The 27,015-nt window shown below is 42.1% G+C and overlaps 1 protein-coding gene across 1 annotated transcript in view; it reads right to left on the bottom strand.

Moving 5' to 3' along the window:
- SYN2 (synapsin II) overlaps positions 1–27,015 on the bottom strand; it is a 376,832-nt gene that overhangs the window by 173,299 nt on the left and 176,518 nt on the right. The window contains exons 2-4 of the mRNA XM_061621995.1: positions 19,058–19,115; positions 9,801–9,892; positions 2,793–2,949 (exon numbers count right to left, since the gene is read on the bottom strand). Coding sequence (XP_061477979.1) covers positions 2,793–2,949; positions 9,801–9,892; positions 19,058–19,115 — 307 coding nt within the window. The remainder of the gene's footprint in view (positions 1–2,792; positions 2,950–9,800; positions 9,893–19,057; positions 19,116–27,015) is intronic.

Genomic DNA, 27,015 nt, shown 5'->3' with positions numbered 1-27,015 from the left:
ACTGGATGAAGAATAAATGAGAGTGTGTACACAGTCTTAGACTCCCGCAGGAGAAAGGAGGAGAGACTAGCAGAACTGCAATTTCAGCTGCAATTTGAGTGGGAAGTAGTAGTAATGAGGGCTTTCCCCCTTTTCACCACTTCCAAGCACAAAGCAAGAATGTAGGCTGAGGTTGGGGATCTTTTAGAGGTAAGCTGCCTGTTCTGGATGATTCCTCTGGTCCTGGAAGTAGCATATAGCCATCCTATAATTTCTATCTTCTCCACACCATGAATAATTTTATACACCTCTATCATGTCCCCTCCCCAGTTGCCTTTTTTTCTAAACTAAAACAACCCTTCCTTGTAGGGGAGTTGCTCCATTTTGGTTTTCTGCACCTTTTATGTACCTTGTTGCTTAGCGGGATGAGATGTTGTGTGTGGACCCCTTCTTAGTGTTATCTTGGGGTGACAGTGAGAGCGCAGCCTGATCTTGGGGCTCTTGAATAAACCTGAACTTATTGTGATCTAATCCTTTCTTCTGCATTCTGTTTTGTGTTAATTGAAGATGTTGTTCCGGAAGGTGCTGTTTTCATGCTTGTTTTGTTTTTTTGTTATCTGGAGATTATTGGAATTATTGTGTATGCTCTCTCTCTGTTCTGTTAATGTGACTTGGTATGCTCTTTCCCTCTTTCACCAGGATCTGGTGAGAGAGAGGTATCCATGGACTAGCATTAGGAATTAAATATTAATGCTCTAAGGCAGCGGTGGGGAGTTGTTGTTGGACTCCATCTCACAGCAGCTTCAGACAGTGTGGCCAGTGGTCAGGTGTGATTGAAGATGGACCATACATTTCTCATCCCTGCTCTAGGGCATTTTGGGGTTGACAGATTACCCTTTTAATTACTCTGTATCTTCCTCTGCGGGATATTGTTAGTTTTTGTATAACAGGCAGCCCTTCCCTAAAAAGTCATCAGAGTTGATTGGGTGTTCAGACTCAACTCGGGGAGGGATATATATATTTTCAAAAGATGGGTTAGTAGATACATGGCCATTCAGAGGGTTCTTGGAAGAGAGGTCTTACTGTGGATTCCTCTCTTGACCCACAGTATTAGATCATTATATATGTTCTATTCTTGGGCAAGGCATTCAAGTATTTTTTTTCTTTGTTTGGGAGAATGTTTTGCTGTTTTTGGGGGGACAGGGAAGAGTGCCTGTTGTTTTAAATTTGGGGAGAGTGTTCTAAACAACATCAGTTTTTCTCCTGTGAAATGGATATTTTATGGTGCAAGCAACAACAGTGAAGGTGGAAATGACAAGAGATCTTACTGCTCTCATGAATACTTACATAAGCAAGCAGTGGTTAGTGTGTCTAACTAGGAGTGAGGAGACCCAGGTTCAAATCCTCACTCAGCCATGAAGCTCGTAACTGGCTAATTGTTATCCCTAAGCTTAACTGACATCACAGGATTTTTGGAAGGATAACCCTGCCTTTTCTGCTTGATCTCTCAGAAGCTTTCGATACCATTGATCATGGTATCCTTCTGAAATATTATTCCATGAAATGTGAATTTATTGATAAATGACAAGCCAGTAGCAGTTTTTATTGCATAAACCCATCCTACCTGCTCAGACATTTATTCTTTCACTCACTCTGGCATGTTCCATCTCTTCAATTTTATGCTGTAAATCTATAAAACCAGTTTCTTATGCAAAGGGCTGGGAAAAAGATAAAAGCATTCTGGTTTTAAGTGATAAGGCACACATAGTTAATCCAACCACCTGCAACCTTTTTAAACAATAGCAGGAACGTCAGACTGAACTGCCTAAGGGAGATAGAAGCTGAATACAAGCATAGGTGGTTTTGTTCTTAATACCAGCAGGTGCCTCATTATTAAAGATCCCACTGTAAGATGAAGGCATCCTCAACAGCTGATGGCAGAACTTTCTCATGGCAGAAGTGATTTCATGGGCACTGCACCATGCACACATGGACCCCAAGGATGAACAGCAGGAAGATGTAACAAAATTAACAATGATTAGGGCTATGCACAGCAGGTACAATTTGTATTTATAATATCTACCAGGGGGATCTGCACAAATGTTGCAGTGTGGAACATTTTTATTTACAGTTTCGGCCAGCCATGCCCTTTGTCAAGATACTCAGATTTATCCCTATTTTCTGTTCCCACCTTCCCCCACCCCAATAATACACGAAACATCATGTAGCCATTGAGCACGCTTAGTCCTTAGGACTGTTTTTTGGGGGAGAGGATTCTCCTTTAGGGGTTTTCACCTCTTAAACATGTTTGCATTTCTGCAAACCTACTGATAACACTATCTTCTGCATGGATGGTGCTGTTTGGCTACATAAGGATTGGCACTTGGGGCAAGTGCGGTGTAGTAGTTTGAGTGTTGGACTAAGATAAGGCCCAAGTTCAAATCCTCACTCACCCAACTTACCTCAAAAAGATTTTGTGAGGAAAAAGCTGAAGGGAGGCATGTATACTGGCTTGAACTCTTTCGAGTAAAAGAAGTATAAAAACATAATAAATAATAAGCAAAACAACACATCATATAGTACAGGTGTTTTGAATTTTCATATGAGAAATGAAAATCATAGCTGTTAGGACAGTTGTTGAACCCACCATCAGATTTATAAAATGTTAACTAAAATCCAGATGGCCCGATCAGTCACATGTCACACAAACAGCTGCAGATGTATTATGTTCAACGAACTCCTTCCCTCGTCCCAACTTTCACATTCAAATATATGGTTATTTTTGAATTGGGGATTTCTACCAGATAACTTACCACCCAGGGCTTGTCACAGAAGTTGTAGATTGACTCTAGGGAGTTAACACTTGGGATGCCAGCATAATGCATCCCAATGATTAAGTTACGAAAATCTTCATTTTCTGCCATGCCGAATGAGTGTTGTCGAACAAGAACGAAGTCAGGCCTGAATGATCTAAGGAGAATTAGATTATGTATTTTTAAAATCCAGAAGCTATTAATTTTCTTGTACATGAAAGTAACATTAATATAAGTTTACAACAATATTTACAGGAAAGGCTTTGAACTGAAAACCAGGAAAAAATGTAAGGAATATAACCCCAACATTTTTCTTTTCAGAATTCATTGATTTCTCTTATTAAAGCTGTGGTTCTATTCACACTTACAAGAAAGAAAGCCTATTGAAATCAATGGGCGTTTCTTCTGAGTAAACATGCTTAAGATTTCGGTTCACATCCAAAATCAGGTTGTCAGATAATGCATATCAAGAGAAAAAGCTCCAAAATCTACAGCTGGACAATATCTTTTTTGGTGTCAGCCAAAATGATGTCTCTTATAATCTATAGCCTTGCAGCTCTGATCTAGCATCTGCATAGTCATTGAAAACCCTATTATACCAAATGCACCGCATTACTTGCATAACTAATGGAAAAATCCAAACATCTCTAGGAAAGGGGGAAAACGACGACCAGAGTAATTTTTATTGTATGGGACACTGGGGCATTTTTTTTCCAGAAAAGCATATAGTAAACACTATATATCTACAATTAATATGAAATGAACAGGAAATATCTCAGGTTTATTAGAAAGAAGTGAAGGGACTGAAGTGATAAGACATGGAAATGAAGAGCAAACAAGAAGGGATGTTAGGAGGCAGAAAAAAATAAAAGAAGGTTAAAGGATAGAGCAATGAGGTGAAGGTAGAAGGGAGGCATGGCACCCTGTGATATGATGGCTCCTATCTGGAGCATCTCAGTACTACTGAGACCCTCTTCCTCTTACAAGCAACACCCTGTGTCCCTTTAATCATCTCTCATTAGGTCACCACATACTCCTTCCAAGTTACTGGTCTCAGCACAACTAGACTGAGAATCAGTAGACTACAGCATAAAATGATTTCCTAACATTTTGTGATGTAAGGATATGCTTTGCTTTTATTCCAATCCTATGCAGTGATTTTTCTTTCTAATGAGACTTCTCATTGAGCAATGATGTGGAGGAAGAAGCTTATGGCTCCAATCCTGTCCCTTGTTCTTCATGTACAATGCCTTGTTCATAGCAACTCTGTAGTAAGTATCTCGTATGTGGTCGAGATCTCACATCATAGTGGTGGTATCTGGAACTAGAAACTAGTTAGTTGGGCAGCTGCTGGCCCCAGAAAGAGATATGATACTAAAGCAATTAGCCACATAATTTATGGCCATCATTTGATTTCTAATCCAGAGAGCTTCGGCTATGGGGCGGTATACAAATGGAATAAATAAATAAATAAATATTATCATTGTGTTATGGCATGTCAATCACAAGGAAGCATCGACTATGCCACAGAAGTATGTATGAATCAAGTCTAATGCTGCAATCCTATGACATTTACTTGGGAATACATCTCATTGAATTTATTGGAATTTACTTCAGAGCAAATATGCATAGGCCTGTGCTTTATGTCTTATAAAGTCAAGTATATGACAAGATTCCAAAAATTTTAATTATATTTAAATTTAAATTATAAATAAAATTATATCATAATTATTTATCATTTATATCATATATATCATATATATCATTTGATATATTTTATCCTTTTTATTGTTTTTATTACTTTTTAAACTTCAAAACAACTTTTTATATATATACACTCTACAATAGCTATTCAGAGCTTGGAAAAGTTACTTTTTTGAACTACAACTCCCATCAGCCCAATCCAGTGGCCATGCTGGATGGGGCTGATGGGAGTTGTAGTTTAAAAAAGTAACTTTTCCAAGGTCTGAGCTATATAAATCAGTATATTGGGTGGTATTCAAGCTAGTCCTACTCCTTGCTAGTCCTTGAAGTTACTATCCTGCTGCAAAAATTATATTGGATCAAATGGACCTTTGGTCTGATCCAGCACGGCTCTTCCTATGTTCTTAATAAAACAGTATAGTGTTACGACAGTTAATGGCATTTCATATACATTTTCTCTGTAATCATTTCAACAGTCCTTTATTCTTGACTGTTATATTTCATTTATGAAAGAGCATGATACACACTGAAAAATCTTCCTCGTATATTTGGGGTTTTTTTTGAGATTTTTAGACCAAAGCTTCTGGAAGAACTCAGAAATCTTCTTAGGTTACATTGAAATCAAACCCTGAGAATTGCTATGGCCCAATTTTAAAAACAAACAGATACATATTTTAAAAAATGGATCTGGATCGTGATTCAACTGTGTTTGGAGCCCTTATTTCAGCTGTGCCACTTCAACTTGTGCTAGTTAAGATACAAAACTGGATCAGATGCCTTCTTAAGTCAAAGGCAAAACAAGTCTTCCACTTTCTGGATTCTTTTAGTACTGTCAAGAAAGAAAAATCAACTCATTCAAAATGTGGTGTTGGAGGAGAGCTTTGTGCATACCATGGTCTGCAAAAAACACAAATAATTGGGTGCTAGAACAAATTAAACCAGAACTATCACTAGAAGCTAAAATGATGAAACTGAGGTTATCATACTTTGGACACATCATGAGAAGGCATGATTCACTAGAAAATACAATAATACTGGGAAAAACAGGAGTAGAAAAAGAGGAAGGCCAAACAAGAGATGGATTGATTCCATAAAGGAAGCCACAGACCTGAACTTACAAGATCTGAACAGGGTGGTTCACGACAGATGCTTTTGGAGGTCACTGATTCATAGGGTCACCATAAGTCGTGATTGACTTGAAGGCACATAACAACAACAGTACTGTCAAATCATAATGTGGTGGTGGCTGGTTACAGTTTTCCAACTAGCTAAAAAACACTGATTAGCCTTATGCAAATTATCTTGGTAAGGAGATATAATGTCAAGGAACAGTAGGGAGAAATGGTGTCCCACTTGCTAAGCACAGGATGGTGACCGATATGCATGCTCTGAATCAACAACTAGCTCCAAGTTAAATCAATCCATTAAAACAGGTGAAGGCTAAAACTCCCTTTCCCTTTGTTTCATCTTTGTCATCACACTGAACATAAGCAGCTGTGTCTGTGACATTTGTCAAAGAACACAGAATTAATCACGGAATACAGACATGACACATGCAGGTTAGCTAGACTAGGACATTGGTCAAGTGAACAATTTCTCTAGACTGGCAGTTCTTTGCAGATGCTATAGCAGTGGAGAGGAAACTTTCCTCAACACTATTGCTGCAATCTCTGGCAAGAGGTGAGTAGCTACTTGAATTCTAGATATATGTTTTCCACCTTCAGCTACCAGAGTTCATCAGCCTATTGATGGATGGATGCTGCAACAGCTGACTATGATCTCTCTGTGAGAATTTTTCATCCATGAGCCTTTGTGTATGGTCTACAACTGGATCAGTAAAGGATGGTAGGGATTTAAAATATCTGCAGACAACAGATTTCCTTTCCTGTTCCTTCACAGTAGCAAAACTCACACCAATCACAGATGATATATGAACAATATTCTCAGAATGATATAAACAATTGCTACTATGTTGGTCTAAGAATAATATAGAAAAATGTAAAGAGGACTGCTTCAATTGTTGTTGAGTATACAGACAAACAAAACAGACAAGGAAGAAAGCCTCAGGCACACAAAGAGACAGGCTGGTCTCAAATATGAATCATTTTGATTAAATTGGGGGAGGGGAAGGAAAGGATTCACAATTGTAACTAATCTTACTTTTAGATACCCAAAGTTTAGCTCCCTTTCTAATCTGCTCAATAAAGAGTTCAGTGTACTGTGAAAGCTTGACTACTCTTATGCTAATAAAATGTACCCCTAAAATATACCACCTGCCTATTTTGTATGACTTGCAATGCAGTCTTATCATTAACTACAGTTGTGCCAGATGTCCCCGAGGCTTCCTCTGGTCATTGTTCTATGGATACTTTTCAGCTTGTGAAGCCTGAGGATGTGGACAGGATTCTGGGAGAATCGAGGGCCACTATTTGTTCTCTTGACGCTTGCCCATCCTGGTTAATCAAATCTGCCAGAGTGGGAGTGGTTGACTGGTTGACATATTTAATTAACAGCTCCCTAAGGGAAGGTTACAAGATCCTCTGTGGCGCAGAGTGGTAAGTGGCGGTAACGCAGCCGAAGCTCTGCTCACAGCCGGAGTTCAATTCCAACGGAAGGAGGAAGTCGAATCTCCGGTAAAAGGGGTCGAGGTCCACTCAGCCTTCCATCCATCTGTGGTCGGTAAAATGAGTACCTGGCATATGCTGGGGGGTAAAGAAAGGCCAGTGACGGAACTGGCAATCCCACCCCATATATATGGTCTGCCTAGTAAACGTCGCAAGACGTCACCCTAAGAGTTGGAAACGACTCGCACTACAAGTGCGGGGACACCTTTACCTTTTAAGGGAAGGTTATATGCCAACATTGATGAAGGAGGCTATGATAAGACCTTTGTTAAAAAAGCCTTCGTTAGACCCTGCGGATGTTAACAACTTCCTCCCAGTCTCTAATCTCCCTTTTTTGGGAAAAGTGATTGAGAAGGTAGTGGGACAGTTTTCCTGGATGAATTGGGCTATCTAGACCCTTTTCAATCAGACTTCAGGCCTAGCAACAGGACTGAGAATGCCTTGGTCGCCCTGCTTGATGACCTATGCCGGGAATCAGATGGGGAGTGCATCCCTGTTGGTGCTGGTGGACCTCTCAGCGACCTTCAATATGATCGACTATGGTATCCTTCTGGGCTGTCTAGCTGGGATGGGATTTGGAAGCACTATTTTGCAATGGCTCCAGTCCTACCTGATGGATAGGACCCAGAAAGTGGTGCTGGGAGACTACTGCTCAACCCCCTGGCTGTTGGCCTACGGGGTATTGCAGGGTTCTATTCTGTCTCCCATGGTCTTTAACATTCATATGAAACCGCTGGGAGAGATCATCCAGAGATTTGGAGTACAATGTCATTAATATGCTGATGACACTCGACTCTATCTCTCCTTACCACCTGATTGTAGGGAGGGAGTGCTCATCCTCAACCAGTGCCTGGAGGCTGTGAAGGGCTGGATGTGGGCTAACAAACTGAAACTTAATCCAGACAAGACAGAAGTGTTGTTCATCAAGGGGAAAACTGTGCCAGGGATAGGGTTGCAAACTATTCTGGATGGGGTTGCACTCCCCTTGAAGGAGCAAGTCCGCAGTTTGGGAGTCCCCTTGGATCCTGCCCTGCTGCTTGAATATCAGGTGGCTGCGGTAGCCAGGAGTGCTTTTGGCTAGCTCAAACTGGTCTATCAGCTGTGTCTGTTCCTGGAAGCAGTTGACTTGGCCATAGTGACACGTGCATTGGTGACATCAAGGCTTGATTACTGTACTGCGCTCTATGTGGGGCTGCCTTTGAAAATCGTTTGGAAATTACAGTTGGTTCAAAATGCAGCAGCCAGAACGTTAACTGGAGCACGGCACAGGAAGCATATCACCCCTGTGTTTTATCGAGTCCACTGGGTCCCAATTTGTTTCCAGGCCCAATTCAAAATGCCTAAATAGCCTTGGACCAATGTACCTGAGGGACCGCTTATGTCCATATGTACCTGCCCGGGATTTAAGATCATCTGTCTCTGGTCTCCTCTGCATGCCTGGAATGAAAGATGTTAGACTGATAGGCACACGGGAGAGAGCCTTTTCAGCTGTGGCCCCCAAGCTTTGGAATACCCTACCTCAAGAAGCCCATTCTGCTCCCTCCCTGATGATTTTTCGGAGACTTTTGAAAATGATCTTATTTCGGAGAGCCTTTGGGAGGGACTGAGGGTAAAACCTGACACTGATTTTATGCCTTCTATGTTAATTTTTACCTCTGTAGTCCCCTCAGTACCACTCCCTATATGTGTGTGTGTGTGTGTGTGTATAAAATGTATTTTAATTGCATTTTATGTATTTTAATTTATTTTAATGTTTTTGTGATCTTTATTGTGTACAATTTTTATTATGTATATGTTTGATTTTATTGTAAGCCACCCTGAGTGCCCTATTATAGGGCAGAAGAGTGGGATAGAAATATTTTGAATGAATGAATGAATAAATAAATAAATGTGTACTTAGAAATAGGTCCTATGGATTTTAATGGGATTTGCTCCCTAAGTAAGCGTCCAATAGAATGGCAGTCTTAACAGTGAAATCCCATGCATGTATCTGTTCAGAAGTAAGCCTATTGAATTCAGTTAGTTTATAGAGAAATAATGCTTTAAAGAAACCATCAGTCACATGATTCTGAACCATCTCTGAATGAGTCTGGGACACTGAGAAGAAGGGCTCAACTAATCAGAGTTCCTCTAGGCCCCAAGCTGGAGATGCTCAGATCCTCAAAGGTGGGAATAATATACAGTATACATATGTATATACAGCAATTTACATATTTTGTTCTTTATTAAGTTACCATTTAAAACGGCTAAGATCCAAAGAGCCTTTCCCTTTTGAATAGCAAACCTCCATGCCATTATCACAAACTATCTCTGAAATTCTTCAGATATTCAAAAGAGGTTTGCTACATGGCATAAGAAATTGATGCTAGATAAACAGAGGGGCACAGGCCCCATGGACATGCTGAACTAGCTGTGAGGTTTTTGAACTTCGGATGGTATATTTCACTATGTACAAGATTCATAAAGGGAAACTCCACCTAATGGCCCTAACTATACATTCTACTTTCAGATGTTCACTTCCTATCCTGGTAAATGTTCCATGATTTTAGCCTTGGTGGCAGAAGTAGTGACCACTTACATGGCAGTTTGCTGGCAGATTTACCAACATTCATGATTATTATGTTTTCTACTGCCTTGTGTTAATTTTCAATGTTATTGGGAAGGAAAAACAACAACTTACCTGACAACTTTAGTGCCATTTCGGAATGTTTGTATATCTACAGCATAATTGCTATCAGCATGAGCTATCAAATTGACCTCTGAAAATTGTGCCTGTAAGAAAAAAAAGAGCCTCCATAATTAAACATGTCAGATCAGATTCTTCTTCATGTATTTAACTAAGCTGCCACTTTATTTAAAGTAAATTCTCCTAGCTCTATCTATGACATCTGCAGGCAGGTAGAATTTGGACAAGTGAATTTTCTCAATTGAAAAGTGCGCAGAAGTTGCTACAGGAGTTCTTTTCTTAGGCATGAGTTAGCAATCCTGTTTAAAATCCTTTTCCATTTCTAGAAATATTTTTGAGATGACAGCCCGGAGGTGGTGTAGCTCTCAACATCAAAGACCCAGTGCCTGCAGGAGAAAGGGGACCACCACCATCCAGGGAAGGAGAGCCGTTGCTGCCTGCCTGCCTGTCTGCTTGCTTGCTGCTGCTGCTGCTGCTTGGCTACCACCACCACCACCCTCTCCCTGTTGGACTTCTGTGCTGCAGGTTGCCACGCCTTGCAGGACCAGGCCCCAGGTACTCAGCCAGCTGTGGCTGATTTTTTCCACCTGTCCCTTCTTTGGAGGGGATACATAAGCCAGCTGGCTGAGGTGGCTCCTGCTTTGTCTGCCTTTTTGTGGGTCTTGAGTCACGTGCCTGGGAGAGAGGACTTGGAGCCAAGTGGGGAGATTTGAGGGCCCCCAATTAGCGTAGTGATGGGTAGAGGGAGATATGGCGTTGTGAGGAGAACTTGCCAGGTAAGGGGAACGCAGCCCAGGCACTTAATGGCTGTGCCTTGTTCCGGTCCTCCCCACACCCGCAGGTTTGTTGGTTGCTCTGTCATCCAGATCTCAGGCCTCCGGATGCTGCTCTTAAACGTCAGATCGGTGCATAATACGATCTCCCTCATTCATGATTTAATTGTGGATGAGGCAGCCGATCTGGCATGTAGAACCGAGACCTGGGTGGGTGAGCAGGGAGGAGTCAGTCTCTCCCAGCTATGCCCGCCAGGGTACCTGGTTCAGCATCAGGGTAGACCTGAGGGTTGGGGAGGGGGGTTGCTGTGGTCCATAGGAGCTCCATCTCCCTCTGCAAGCACCGTGTCCATGTGACTACTGGTCTGGAGTGTTTGTACCTTATGTTGGGTCAGCGGGACAGACTGGGGATTCTGTTGGTGTACCGCCCACCCCACTGCCCAACAGACTCTGTAGCTGAGCTGACGGAGGTGGTCTTGGGTGTACTGTTGAGATCCCCCTGACTGTTGGTTCTCGGGGATGTCAACATCCATGCCGAGGCCACCTTATCCGGGATGGCTCAGGATTTAATGGTCTCCATGACAACCAAGGGACTGTCCCAATATGCCATTGGCCCAACACATGTAGCAGGGCATACTCTCGACTTGGTTTTTGCAACTGGACATGGAGTTGGTGATCTGAATGTGGGGGGCCTTACATCAGTCCCTCTGTCATGGACAGATCACTGCTTGCTGAGGTTTAGACTTACAGCGGCTTTTCCCCTCTGCAAGGGTGTGGGAACTATTAAGTTGGTCTGCCCCCAGAGACTAATGGATCCGGATGGTTTCCAAAGGGCTCTGGGGAGTTTTCCGGCTGATAGGGCTGGCGCTCCTGTCAAAACCCTGGTCGAGCTGTGGAATACAGAAATCACCCAGGTGGTTGACATGATTGCTCCTGAGCGCCCTCTCCTGTGTAGAGCTTGTACGGCTCCATGGTATACCCCAGAGTTGAGAGCGATGAAACAGTATCGGAGACGGCTTGAGTGCAGATGGAGATGAACTCTTGGTGGATGCAATTATACACTGGTAAGTGCCTATGATAAGCTGTCTTTGGGGACAGTGAGGGCAGCAAAAAAACAATATTTTGCTGCCACTATCAAATCATCAATTTGCCGCCCAGCGGAGCTCTTCAGAATTGTCCGGGGGCTATTACACTCTGGACCCAGGGACATGGTAGAACCATCTGAGGCCTGCTGTAATGAATTTGCTAGGCACGTCCAGGATAAAATCTTTAGCATCCGCCAGAACTTAGACTCCAGTATTATAGCAGGTGAATCAAGCAAGGTATCCAGAGCACAGCCTTGTCCCGATTTGTTGGATGAATTCCAGTTGGTGCAGCTTGAGGACGTTGACAAGGTGCTTGGACAGGTTCGTGCAACCACTTCTGTGCTGGATCCTTGCCCTTCTTGGCTAATAAAAGCTAGCAGGGATGGAACAGCCGGCTGGGCCAGGGAGGTGATTAATGCCTCTCTGAGAGAGGGGGTGGTCCCTGGCTGCCTGAAAGAGGCGGTAGTGAGACCACTCCTGAAGAGGCCCTCCCTGGACCCAGAAAATCTTAATAACTATAGGCCGGTAGCAAATGTTCCATTCCTGGGCAAGGTCCTTGAACGAGTGGTTGCAGGCCAGCTCCAGACACTCTTGGATGAGACCTATTATCTGGATCCATTTCAGTTGGATTTTAGGCCTGGTTTTGGCAGAGAAACAGCCTTGGTCGCCCTGTATGATGACCTTTGTCGGGAGAGAGACAGGGGGAATGTGACTCTATTGATTCTCCTTGATCTCTCAGCGGCTTTTGATACATCGACCATGGTATCCTTCTGGGGAGACTGGCTGAGTTGGGAGTGGGAGGTACTGCATTGCAGTGGTTCCGCTCCTACTTGGCAGGTCGCCTCCAGAAGGTAGTGCTTGGGGAACATTGCTCGGCACCCTGGACTCTCCAGTATGGGGTTCCGCAGGGTCAGTTCTGTCCCCCATGCTGTTCAACATCTACATGAAACCGTTGGGTGCGGTCATCCGGAGCTTTGGAGTGCATTGCCATCAGTATGCTGATGACACACAGCTCTGTTTCTCCTTTTCATCTTCTTCAGGTGAGGCTGTCAATGTGCTGAACCAGTGCCTGGCTGCGAAAATGGACTGGATGAGGGCTAATAAACTGAGGCTCAATCCAGACAAGACTGAGATGCTGCTAGTGGGTGGTTCTTCTGACCAGATGGTGGATGTCCAACCTGTTCTGGATGGGGTTGCGCTCCCCCTGAAGGAGCAGGTTCGTAGCTTGGGGGTTCTCCTAGAATCACCTCTGTCACTTGAGGCTCAGGTAGCCTCGGTGGCATGGAGTGCCTTCTACCAACTTCGGTTGGTGGCCCAACTACGTCCCTATCTGGACAGAGATAACCTGGCTTCAGTTGTCCATGCTCTGGTATCCTCTAAATTAGATTACTGCAATGCACTCTATGTGGGGCTGCCTTTGAAGACGGTTCGGAAACTGCAGCTTTTGCAAAATTCAGCGGCCAGATTGGTAACAGGGACCAGACGGTCCAAACCTATAAAACCGATTCTGGCCCGCTTGCACTGGCTGCCTTTATGTTTCCGGGCTCGATTCAAGGTGCTGGTTTTGACCTATAAAGCCTTACACGGCTTGGGACCACAATACCTGATGGAATGCCTCTCCCGATACGAACCCACCCGTACACTATGTTCAAGATCAAAGGCCCTCCTCCGAGTGCCTACTCCAAGGGAAGCTCGGAGAATGGCAACGAGGGCCTTCTCAGTGGTGGCCCCCAAATTATGGAATGATCTCGATGAGGTGCACCTGGCGCCAACACCTTTTCGGTGCCAGGTCAAGACTTTCCTCTTCTCCCAGGCATTTTAGCATGTATTTTATATTGTTTTAAATTGTTTTTTAAAAGATGTATTTTAAATTGTATTTGTTCTTAGTTACTGTAAACCGCCCAGAGAGCTTCGGCTATGGGGCGGTATACAAGTATAATAAATAAATAAATAAATAAAGAAAGAAAGAAAGAAAGAAAGAAAGAAAGAAAGAAAGAGGGCATTGAGTCCAGCAAGCTAAAAATTTCAAGGGGCAGACTCATCACAGAATCGTTGGTGGTGATATCCCCCTGGTCAAAATGCGCAGGGAGATCTTGAGATAAAGAATGAAATCAAGGAAACATTCAAATGAGGAAATGTTGTAGTAATGGTTGACTTCAACTACTCTCACATAGACCGGCTGCATATGTGTTCCAGTCGTAAAAGAGATACAATTTCTAGCTATCTTAAATGACTATGCCCTAGATCATTTGGTCATGGAACTAACCAGAAAGGCGGTGACCCTGGACTTAATATCGAGTGGCACTCACAACCTGGTGCAAGATGTGTTGTTGAACTGATTGGGAGCAGTGACCATAGGGCTATTAAATTAAACATATACATAAATGGCCAACTGCCAAGAAAATCCAACATGGTCACTTCTGACTTCAAAAGAGGAAACTTCCCCAAAATGAGGGGACTGGTAAAAAGGAAGTTGAAAGGCAAAGTCAAGAAGAACAAATCACTCCAAAATGCATGGGAGTTGTTTAAAAACATAATATTAGAAGCTCAAATGGAGTGTATTCCGCAGATTAGGAAAGCTGCTACAAAGGCCAAGAGGATACCAGCGTGGTTAACAAGCATAGTCAAAGATGCTGTTAGAGGCAGGAAAGCTTTCTTCAAAAAATGGAAGTCTTGTCCAAATGAGGAGGGCAAAAAGAAATACAAACTTTCGCAAAAGAAGTGCAAGCAGATATTATGGGATGCCAGAAAAGAATTTGAGGATCACATTGCAAAAAACAAACATAAAGATTGCAGAGAAGCTCAATGAATTATTTGCATCTGTCTTAGGGCAGATCCCTGTGACTGAACTAACTTTTGCAGGAAGGGAGTCTTAGTTCCTCAAACTAAGACTGATAGTGGTGATGAAAGATGAAGTTCTAGACCTATCAGGCAAAATGAAAACTGACAAATCGCTGGGTCTGGATGGAATCCACCAGAGAGTTCTCAGAGAACTCAAATATGAAATTGCTGATCTTCTAACAAAAACATTCAACTTGTCCCTCAGATCAGCCTCCATACCTGAAGACTGGAAAGAGGCCAGTGCAACGCAAATTTTTAAAAAGGATCCAGGAGGGATTCTGGAAATTACAGGCTGGTTAGCTTAACATCTGACCTGGGAAAACTGGTAGAAAATATTATTAAAGATAAAATACCAAGCACATAGAATGGCAAGCCTTGCTAAAGCAGAGCCAGCATGGCTTCTGCAAGGGTAAGTCTTGTCTCACCAACCTATTAAAGTTCTTTGAGAGTGACAACAAACATATAGATAGAGGTGATCCAGTTTACATGGTGTACTGAAACTGAGTGAATGGGCAGTAAAATGGCAAATGCTATTTAATGTAAGCAAGTGTAAAGTGATGCATGTCAGGGCAAAAAAATCTTAATTTCACATATATGCTCATGGTGTCTGAATTGACAGTGACTGACCAGGAATAAGACCATGGGGTTGTAATGCATAGCTTAATTAAGATGTTGACTCAGTGTGCGGCAGCTGTGAAAAAGGCAAATTCCATGCTAGGGATCATTAGGAAAAGTACTGAAAATAAAACTGCTGATATCGTAATGCAGATATACAAATCTGTGGTGCAACCGCATTTGGCATACTACCAATAGTTCCAGTAGCCTCACCTCAAAGGTGTAGAGTTGGAAGAGGTTCAAAAAAGGGAATGAGCAAAGATTATGAGGCCATGCAGAAAGGTTGCAGCATTTGAGACTTTGTAGTTTAGAGAAAAGGCAAGTAGGAGGTGACATAATAGAAGTTTATAAAATTATTCATGTCATGGAGAGAGTGGATAGAGAGAGGTTTTTCTCCGTCTCTCATAACACTAGAACTTGTGGACATTCAATGAAGCTGAATGTTGGAAAATTCAGGATAGATAGCAGGCTCTTCTTATGTTCTTATAGCCAGGAGCAATATGCAAGTTTGACTACACAATGGATCAACCTACTCTAAACTCTTTCACCCTGGTAGCTTGGTATTCTGTATTATTCTGACAAGTGCTAAAGAGAGTTTTACCACAAATAAAATACAAATCTATGGTTACAAAATAGTAAAATGGTCATCATTATGGAGTTTTTTAAAAAATAACGCCATACAAACAATTCTGAATGTCATATGGGATCAATGTTGACTCCTCTTAAGCCCCTTTTATAATAGATTTGATATAAGAGCTAACCTCTAAGATGGTACCAGTCATGGTACAACTCCAGAAGAAAGTTGTAGATCTACAAGCTGTAGACCTCATTTATATTGGTTTTATGTAAAAATGCATATGTAATTTCACTGTAGTCCTTTGTCAACCTGAGTATTGTATTTGAGCAATATATGACACAAGTTGTTATATACGGGCTATAGGAAGCTTCTGGGAGCAATCCTCAGGGGAGCTGCAGCTCTCTCTCTCTGTTTCATAGGTATCAAGAAAAGCAGTACAAGTCTTGAAGTGTCTTGAGGCAGTTGGCTGTGGGCCAACAAACTGAAGCTGAATCCAGACCAGGGATGGGTGAGAATTTTGCCAAAAAAGTCCATATGTCCACTCTCTTTGTGGACCAATCCTGAGTGCTTCAAATTTCTGTAGCTTTTCCTGACACTTTAATTTAAAAAACAAACAAACCCTTCATCAATTATACATTGTGATAGCGGCAAGGCCAGCATGCCAGTGAATGCACAGGATTAAAGGTTCCTAGTTTCTCCCTTTCTTTGTGTCTACATAGAGTCCTTGTATGTTGAACGTTAGTTCACCTAAGCTCACAGGTTATCAACCACAGTAGTCTAGTGCAGGCAGAGAATAGAGGAGACTCCACTCCAGAATTCTTGGGGGTGGCAGCAAAGGTGGGATTAGAAATAACAGCGAATCAACACATGTCTGGAAGTACAGCATTTAAATACAATAATAATAATAATAATAATAAAATTTTATTTGTTAGTCGCCCATCTGTCTGAATTAACAGACACTCTGGGTGACGTACAACAATATAAAATACAATATAAAACATATACAATCACCAATCACAATATTAACATCAATTCATCTAAAACCATCCTTCAATTAATACAGTATAAAAACCTAACCCGCCCCAGAAATCCCATAGGCCTGCCTGAATAGCCAGGTCTTTAAGGCTCGGTGAAAAGCCATCAGGGAGGAGGCATGTCGGAGGTCAAAGTTCCAGAGGGTGGGGGCCACGACTGAGAAGGCCCTCTCTCTGGTCTGCACCAGCCTACCTGTTTTCACCGGTGGGACTGAGAGAAGGTCTTGTGAGGCTGATCTTGTTTGGCGGCATATTTGGTGATACTGGAGTTTATCCTTCAGATAAACTGGGCCAAAACCGTATAGGGTTTTAAAGGTTAGTACCAACACCTTGAATTGGGCCCGGTATACAACTGGCAACCAGTGTAGCTCTATCAACACTGGGGTGACATGATCCCGGCGACGGCTCTGCTTTATCAAGCGTGCCGCCGCATTCTGTACCAGCTGCAGTTTCCGGACTGTCTTCAAGGGTAACCCCACGTAGAGCGCATTACAGTAGTCTAGTCGAGAGGAGACCAGGGCATGTATCACCCGTGGGAGCAGATGAATAGGAAGGTAGGGTCGCAGCCTCTGTACTAGATGTAATTGGTACCAAGCTGCCCGGCTCACTGCCGCAACCTGAGCCTCTATAGACAGCTGGGAGTCCAAAATGACCCCTAGGCTGCGGACCTGGTCCTTTAGGGGTAATCTCACCCCATTAAGTACCAAGTCGAAATTTCCCAACCTTCTCTTGTCCCCCACTAGCAACACCTCGGTCTTGTCAGGATTAAGCTTCAGCCTGTTCTCTCCCATCCATCCACTTACGGACTCCAGGCAATTGGACAAGGTATCCACAGCCAACTCTGGTGAAGATTTAAATGAGAGATAGAGCTGCGTGTCATCCGCATATTGGTGACACTGCAGCCCAAAACTCCTGATGATGGCTCCCAGCAGTTTCATATAGATGTTGAATAGCATGGGGGAGAGGATAGAACCCTGTGGCACACCACAATTAGGAGGCCAAGGGTCTGAAACCTCATCCCCCAATGGTACCCGTTGATATCTGCCGGAGAGATAGGAACGGAACCACTGTAAAACAGTGCCTCCTATTCCCAATCCCTCCAGGTGATTTAAAAGGATACCGTGGTCAATGGTATCGAAAGCTGCTGAGAGATCCAGGAGGACGAGGAATGTATATTCACCCCTATCCAACGCCCTCCTCATATCATCCACCAGAGCGACCAAGGCTGTTTCAGTTCCATGTCCAGTCCTGAAGCCCGACTGGAAAGGATCTAAATAATCTGCTTCCTCCAAGTGTGTCTGTAACTGTTTAGCCACCACTCGCTCAATCACAAGAGATTAAAAGGAAAGTCTCCAGAGTCTCACCCATGTTAAGACGAGCCTATAAAATCTCCTTAACATGAACAAGACTCTCTACATCTCAGTAATAGCAATATTTTAAATGTCCTTCTACCTTGTTCCTTCCTACATACTTAAATAGAACTGGATGAAAGCAGAACTTAGTGGAAACAAAGATGGGATGCAACTGCATTCCAGTTCAACAGAATGCGAGTACATCAGGACCAGCGAGTGGACCCCAACCTTAATCCAGACAAGACAAGGTGCTGGGGGGGCATTTCCCATGTTTGAGTGTTAGCAGAATTACCTGTTCTCTCCTTGAATGAGCAGGTGCATAGTTTAGGAGTGCTCCTGGAATCATTATTCATCACTGTCACTTGAGGCTCAGGTGGCCTTGATGGGTAAGAACATCTACCCCTGGCTTTGGCTGGTGTGCAAACTATGACCACTTTTAAATAGGTATAGCCCAGCCATGGTTAATCAGGCGCTGGCAACCTCCAAACTTGCATGAGGAACTCCCTTCCTACTGAGGTGTGTCTGGGCCCATATCCTTATAGTTTTAGGGAGTTGGTGAAGATGCACCTTTTTTGGCAGGCATTTAGAAAAGGAGATACCTGATACGTCAAATGGATTAGTTGTTGTTGCTCCTATTAGCAAATTGCTATTTAGAGAATAGTTTCAGAGCTTGGAAAAGTTACTTTTTTGAACTACAACTCCCATCAGCCCCAGCCAGCATGGCCACTGGATTGGGCTGATGGGCATTGTAGTTCAAAAAAGTAACTTTTCCAAGCTCTGCTTGTTGTGTATTTTCAGGATTGTGTTACTTTGTGGATTTTATATATTTTAAAAAAATCTTATTTGATTTTGATGTTAACTGCCTGGTGGTTTGTGAAAAAGGTGGTACATAAATCACTTAAATAAATAACAAATATTTAAAAATAGAAAAAAGTGGTGGGTGTAAAATTGACAATAAATTGTTTAGTTGGTACCTGTTCAACTTTGATCTCATATTCCCCATGGACCTTTTTTCCACGAAAACACTTGGTCCTGAAAAAGAGAATAATAATTATTATTTTAACCTCAATACATTTGATGTAAACATAATGGTATCAATAAAGTTACGGCATTACTCTTTGGCAAGCTGAGCAACATACTTCTAACATTACTGAACTCATTAGATGGATTTTGACATCTCATTTCACCTTACTTTATGGAAAAAAGTTATGTTCGTATCTGACATTTTCAAAATAAAGCTTCATGTGTATTTTATATATGTACATAGTGAAAGTTTGATGCTTAAAAATAATAAGAATCTAGATTATTTATTGGCATATGGACTATATTCCAATTAGGGTAAAATACTCCCCCCTCAGATTCACCTTCTCTTTGTAAACATCCGCTAGATGAGGCAATTATTAAACAACAGTTCTCTGGCATAATTCATGTTTCAACAAATGACTTCAGTTTTGAAAATAAACACTAATACTGAACCCTAAATTATGCCATCTGGAGTCTAACAAAATGTTAAACAAAATGAGACCATGAATACTTCCAATGACATAGTTTCACAGAAGCATTAAAAGTCAAAGTAAAAAGCATTAAACATTTCTTGAACATTTTAGGCTTAAAATATGTTATTTTCCTCAAGCACAACTTTGTAATGCATATTTTTGGTTCCTAAATTCAAAGAACTAAACTTTGAATGACTTTTACTGAGAACTTGGGCTCTTTCCAAAGTTAAGTGGTGACTTCAGTGCTTAAAAAAAACATCAACAAGCCTTAATTATTCCCAGCATACTAACTTAGGAAATTTGCAGCCATATTGAAATATATTCATTTAATGTCTAAATTACATCCTTTCATAAAAAGAGGGAGTATTAAACATTTTGAAGCTCCTACAAAGACTTGTTTGGTAATGACTGTGATCCCTTTGTTTACAGCTACTATGCAAGGTAAATCACCAGTGGCCAACACATGTACCTTGAAAGAGAGCAGCCGCTTGCCAGTTTGAGAAAGGTTAACAAAAGAAAGTGTTCCTGATGCAAGTAAAGATAGTTTTATGGTGTGTTAGAAAGAAAAATAATGGATACTTTCTCTTCATATGGAATTTCTTTCCCAACAGAATGGAATGTATGTTAATTACTATTAATACCTTATGTTTGCATTTTAGGAAGGAAAGCTCTAGCTCTGTATTTTGAAGATCAAGGTAATACAGTTTTCTTTGAGATTGACAAAGTTAAGAAGAAATAGTCAGCATAAGCCTATCATTGACTAAATGCAACCTGGCTGGAGTTACCAATCCTTGGGGCAATTACATGACCCAAGTGTAACAGCAGTCTCTACTTTCCGACTCAAATGTTGCTTGTGAAAAGATATGTGTGAAAGAGGCATGGCAGATGTTCAAACTGGTATTGGCACTACATTTTTTTTCATAATAAGACTTTCGAATGTTCTTCCCTCCCGGATGCTTTGGGGTGGTGGTGGCGGTCAGGTGTTATTCAGTATCTCTAACCTCCACTGGACTAAGAGATGCAGACAGTCATATCATAGATACGTTCTTTCTCCACAATATCCATTCCATCACAGTCCAACTAAGTTACAAAGAGGGATATACATCATTAAAAAATATAAAATATGTTTCTGATGTTGCCAACACGGTGCCCTTGATCACCATGGCACTCCTGAGGACTTCTCCCAGTGCCATGAAGCTGTTCCCGCACCTTACTCAATGTCCCTTTCATAAGGATGTGGCAAAGGTGGTCCTCACATACATCAGATCCGTTAAACAGATCCTCTTGAAATTGCACATTTTTCACCAGTTTCCCAACCCCAAACAACCATCATATCAAAGATCATATCTTTTCCCATTGACTAAACCATAAAAATCAAGGATCTGGCACTTCCCAGCACTGCCATGGTAAAAAAAGAAAAGAAAAGTAGATCTGAGGCATGGATTCTTATAGATCGTTATGATTTTTAGAAGGGATCCCCTCAACACCAAGCTGCAGGTGAAACTGAACATTAACATTACTTGTACAGAGATTCTGGACTTCTTAAAAAGAACCTGGATCTGTTAAAACAGCTAGAGGCCAGCTCAATTACTGATATAAAAAGCAAGAAGCTGAGGACATGCCAACCCAGCTTTAAGGTAAAAACATCACATTACATTTCAAGTATTTTAGTATAAAGGTGTAAGAGTCATGATGGCCACCTCAGTGCAGAGACGGAGGATAAAACAAGCTTGAGAGGGTGACAGAAATGGCCTTCACTAGAGATTGTCTTTGGTGTCTCTCCCTGGGGTTTACTGGTTTTTGTTTTTTTAATATACTCTTTATTTTAAAGGTTTTTCATATTTTTACATAATGACAACAAAATGCCATGCAGACAGAAAACAGTGTACACTGACAGAAGAAAACACAAAAAAGAATAAAAGTAATATAAAATAAACAAAATAAAGAAAAGGGGGTATACTTTCTGGCCTCTAAAAGTCTGGTCTTCCAAGTCTAGGTTTAAACAGTAAGGCAAATTAAAGAAGTGAAACTGTGTCCTGTGAATTTAGACAGGTAAAGCAACATGTAGAAGTTTGATCTCCGTTTGGAAAAAAAATCTCTAGGAATCTCCTCAGCCAGAGGTGGCCTCTGGAAAGGCTCTCCCAATAAGAACCTACCTGCCCTTTAGATCTTCTGAAGCCCTTCTCAAGGTCCCCCCTCTAAGGGAGGCTTGGAGTGTAGAGACAAGGCAGATGGCCTTTTCAGTTGTGGCTTCCCATCTGTGGAATATGCTCCCCTGCCTGGCACCTTCATTGACATTTTTTCAGCGCCATGTAAAGACTTACCTTTTCCCCGAGGCATTTGAAAGACTAAGATTATTTTATTAGTGTGTTGCCAAACCTTTCTGTGGCTGTATGGGGGTTGTTTTATTATTTTATGGTATATTTATTTTGATTTTTAACAATGATATAAATCACTTGAAGACCTTTGGGTAACAAGCAACTAATAAATCTAAACAACAACAACAACAACAATATAGAGCATGGCTGGGGAATCTGTAGCCCTGCAGGTGTTGTTAGACTACAACTCCAATCACCCCTGACCATTAGCCATGGGAGCTGGAGTCCAAGAACACCTGGAGGACCACAGATTCCCCATCTGTGATGTAGAGAAAATGTGGAGTAGCTATATATTGAACTAATTTCCTAATTAAAAACCTGACTGAACCACTCTTCTGAACACTGTTAATAGTGAATATTGGTAATACAATATAATAAAATGTAGATATTCATTTTAAAATGCAATTGAATGTGATATGTTCTGCTCCTCTTCAGTTTTTGCTTTTTCTTTTCAGATTGAAAAATCAGACCAGCTCAATACTCTTTGTAGCTAGTGAAAACACCTTTTGTCATCAGCTCTCTACCAGGAAACTGTTGTTTTAACAGGTCCTTTAAAGCAGTGTTCAGTCAAGGCAGTTTAGTTGTGCAGTATAAAAACAGATCCTTTAAGAGAAGAAATTGTATCACAGAGAGCACTCAGGCTGTTCTTCCTAATGATTCAGCTTTGTGGTTTGATTCATCATGGAACTCCACAGTAAAGCTTCTGGTGAATGCCACAATATTTTGTCTGTTTCCTTATCAAACATTTCCTCACTCTGACTTGTCAGTCAGTCTTTCACAAGGTAGTTTACTTCAACTCCCTCCACATTTTCAGATCACTTTCAATACCTATCTTGAACTAGAGAAATGCCTTCCCCTGTTGGGGAGAGGACATATGCAGAAATGTGGCTATAAAAATGAGCTCTACATGAGTGTGTGGCATCCCAAAATCAGTTAAAACATTTCAAATACAATTACAATTAAAAGCATTCTAAAACACAGGTTAAAACATTTAAAAAAACAATTAAAATATGCTAAAGATTAAAAACATTCTTCTACCAGTGATCTTCGAGTTGCCAGCAATGGTCCAATTCAGCCATCAAATGCCTGAGTAAACAGGAATGTTTTCAAATTCCACCTGAAAGTCAAAAGTGATGGAGATAGATGCACCTCACTGGGAAGTGCATTCTACAACTGGAGAGGTAACACTGAAAAGGCCCTGTCACAGGTTGGTACCAACCAGTGAGCACTAATAAGGCCTCATCTGCCGATTGTAGGGCCTGAGATAGTTGATACTGGGGGAGGTGCTTGTGATGTTCCTATATTAATGTATATATGGTAAGTGTTGGTTGTTTAGAAGATATATGGTAAGTAGTGAAAGAAGAGGGGGAGTGAATGGGCAGTAGAATGCTAGATGATTGGCTGAGTGTTTAAAATGGCTGAACGTATAAAAGGAAGAGTGAGAGTGGAATCAGGGGGGAGAAGAGAACTGAGTGGGTTGCTTGGTGGGGTTTAGAGAGTTGTTTGACAGGAGAGAGTGGAGAAGGAGGGAGGTGGAGTTCGGATTAGTATTGAGTAAAACCATATGCTTATGTGCTTTAAGAAGAAATCTTGTTAATCTTGTTAGCTTTGTTATCTTTAATAAATACTTAATTTAGTTTACCAAAGGCCTGATCCTTGACTGGGGTTTCACAGACCAGAAGGGAGGGTAAGGTAATGACCAAGGCTGAAGGGGAACAGTAACAAATGGTGGCAGCGGTGAAGAGAATAACAATACCAGTATTCAGAGTCTCTGGGAATACTAGTATTAGGACATGACTGGTGGTTGCCTAGCAGGGGGATCTGTTGAGATCTGTGCTAGAGCGGGGAGAGAAACCATAAGAGAGGACAGTCCAGACTGGTGGAGTCCCTGGTGGTGCCTAGTGACAGGCAGTAACCACGAGCAGGTAGGAACCTGACAGGGAGAGCCAGGGAAGGAAGCATCACACGTGGTGGCAGTAGCGGTGGGATACGAACAACAGAGAATCCAGATCCGAACAAAGGAGACTACGTCACAGGTGTTGGCTGTAGCAGTGGTACAAATACTAGAGAATCCCTAACAGTGGTATGGCAAACAGAAACAACAAAACAAGATTACTTGTGAGAGTGACTGGCAAAGAGTGTGTGGCAAAGAGTGAGTGAACTCAAACACTGAATATATAAAAATGAAAAGAGAGGAGCTGGTGGAGAAGTGCATAACATTCAATTTACCTCATGAGGGTAAAGGGGTAGATGAATTGAGGGTAGCACTTATAGGATTTGCAACTGCCCAGCAAAAACAACCTGTCAGAGAAGAGACCCCAGAAGGATATTTAAGCAATCCCGCTTATATAGAGTACTTGAGAGAGAAGTTGAGGATGGAAACTGAGAGAATGAGGATGGAGGCTGAGGAAAAAGACAAACGGGTCTTTGAGGCTGAGGAAAAAGACAAACAGAGGGAGTTGGAAACTGAGAAGTTGAGAATGGGGTTTGAGGAGAGGGAGAAGCAACGAGCAGTGGATGCCGAATTACAAGTAGAAAAGTTAAAATTTGAAAGAGAGAAGTTTCATTCTGATGAAACAAGAAAGGACAGAGATGGAGCAAAAATAAAAATTACTCCAAAGGACTTTGCTGTCTATGAGCCTGGTCAAGATCCTCAAATTTACCTCAGCACCTTTGAAAAAGCAGCTCAGTTGTGGGGGCTACCTGAAGATAAATACATGCAGTATTTATCAAACCTGATTAAAGGGGAATTGGCTGAGGTATACCAATATTTCCCCTCAGGCAGGCCCGTCACCTATGCTGAATTCAAAGAAGCAGTGTTTAAAAGATTCAGACTGGGGCCTGATTATTTTAGAAAGCTTTTCAGAAATTCAGACAGGGAGGTCTTTTGTGGAGCTGGGGGCAAAACTGATGGACATATTTGGGAAATGGCTGACAAATGCAAAAGCTCAGTCTGTGGAGGAGGTGAAAAACCTCATGATATTGGATCAATTATACCATCAGTTACCACCAGAAATAAGGCTCCTGGTCAAAGACCGTTCCCCTACATCGGTGCAGGACGCCGCAGAGATGGCGGATCACTTCGCCTCCAACAGAACTGGCTGGGTGGGGAAAACATCAAGAGATTTTAAACCCAGACCATATAACGCTGGCAGAAGGGATGTGGTACCACAGAGAGTGAGTCCTCCAGTAAAATCTGAAGGGCACAGGACACCCCAGAGTGGATCTGTGTACCCTAAAAGTGAGGAGAAATTATGCTACAAATGTGGTAGACCGGGGCACCTTTGTTTTCAATGTGAGGTTGCCAACCCCATTAGTAATCCTGCTCAGACAAGGGCAGTGAAAACAGAGCCCAAGGCTTTAGAAACAGCGAAAAAGGTTCAGTTCTGCCAGATAAACTGGACAGAAGTAACAGACCTTGATTCAAGTCTGAGAGAGGAAGTGAGTGTACAAGGGGCAAATTATTGGGCATTGCTTGATACTGGTGCCGCTCAGACATTACTGAGGCCAGATTTAATAAAATCTGAGGTAATATTACCTCAGGAAACTGTGACTATCCAAGGAGTGAGGGGTCAACCAGAAAGTTTGCCTGTGGCCCTGGTGGAAATGACTTGGAGAGGCCGAGAGGGCTGATATAAAGTAGGCATTAATGCCCAGCAACAAGAACCAGTAATACTGGGAAGAGATGTAATGGGAGCCCAAGGAAAGATCTATGTAGTGACCAGACAGCAAATTGGCAGATAAAAAGAAGCCATATTAAGGGGGGCTGAAACAAACAGGGTGGAATCTGTTAACCAGCCTCAGGTCACCATAGCAACCACTAGCAGGCCTGCTGAAGGAGACAAACTGTATCAAGTGGTCTCTGATAATGATGAGGCAGAGCAATTCAGGGAAGAGCTGCAAAAAGATATAAGTTTGAAGCAGATAAAGGAACAAGCTCTGACCCAACAGATTCCTTTCACTGACAAACTGAGGAATCAAGTTGTGTGTGAGAATGGGATTTTATATAGACTGTGGATGCCTGCTGAGAGAAAGGACGAACGTGAACCAGTGAAACAAATGATGGAAGTGGTGAAATAGAATTTGAGTCAAGCACAGGAGAAGCAACGTTACTGGTATGACAGAACAGCCAGGGAACGTGTGTATGATGTGGGAGATATGGTTATGGCGTTCATACCCAGGAAACATGACAAATTACAGGCTAACTGGGAAGGACCATATACCATCAGAGAAAGGCTTGACACAGTGACGTATGTAATCACCACAGACCAATTAAACAAAAGCAAAGTGGTTCATGTAAATATGTTGAAGCCTTACCATACCAGGGATGCAAAGGTGTTGCAAGTTACCTTATTCCCTGAGGGAAGTGGGCCTGAACGTCCAGATTTGGTACAGGAAAGCAAAGACAAAGGAGGGGTAGATCAAGTGGAATGGTCAGAGGAGGTGAAGGAGGAAGTAAAAGAAGAGATTCTGAGAGTTTTGAAAACCTATAGGAATCTCTTTAGCAACAAACCTGGCCGAACCAGTATAGTTATACATTCCATTGATACTAAGGAACTCACCAAGTTCATTTCAGAGGCTAATCAATACTGTGTTGCGAGGCATGTCAGATTTTGCAGTGGCCTATATCGATGACGTGGCCATTTTTAGCAAGTCGGTGCCTGAGCATGTCCAACACCTGACAACAGTATTGGAGGCCTTAAGAAAAGCAGGCCTCACAATAAAAGCTAAGAAATGCCAGTTTGGACTAAAGGAAGTAATCTATTTAGGACATAAGGTGGGGAGTGGGAAAATCACCCCCTTATGGAGCAAGGTGGAGGCAATACAAGCGTGGCCGATCCCCTTAACCAAAAAACAAGTAAGGGCATTTCTGGGTGTGGCTGGATTTTATAGGAAGTTTGTGAAAGATTTTGGGGAAATAGCAACCCCCTTGCATGAATTAACAAAGAAGAAGTATTCTGAGCGTGTGGTATGGACGGATGAATGTCAGAAGGCTTTTGATCTACTGAAGCAAGCCTTGTGCCAAGGACCCATATTAATAGCACCAGACTATGAGAA

The sequence above is a fragment of the Rhineura floridana genome, chromosome 3 (assembly GCF_030035675.1).
Source record: "Rhineura floridana isolate rRhiFlo1 chromosome 3, rRhiFlo1.hap2, whole genome shotgun sequence".
Taxonomy (NCBI): Eukaryota; Metazoa; Chordata; class Lepidosauria; order Squamata; family Rhineuridae; genus Rhineura; species Rhineura floridana.
This window is presented reverse-complemented; position numbering and strand designations above follow the sequence as displayed.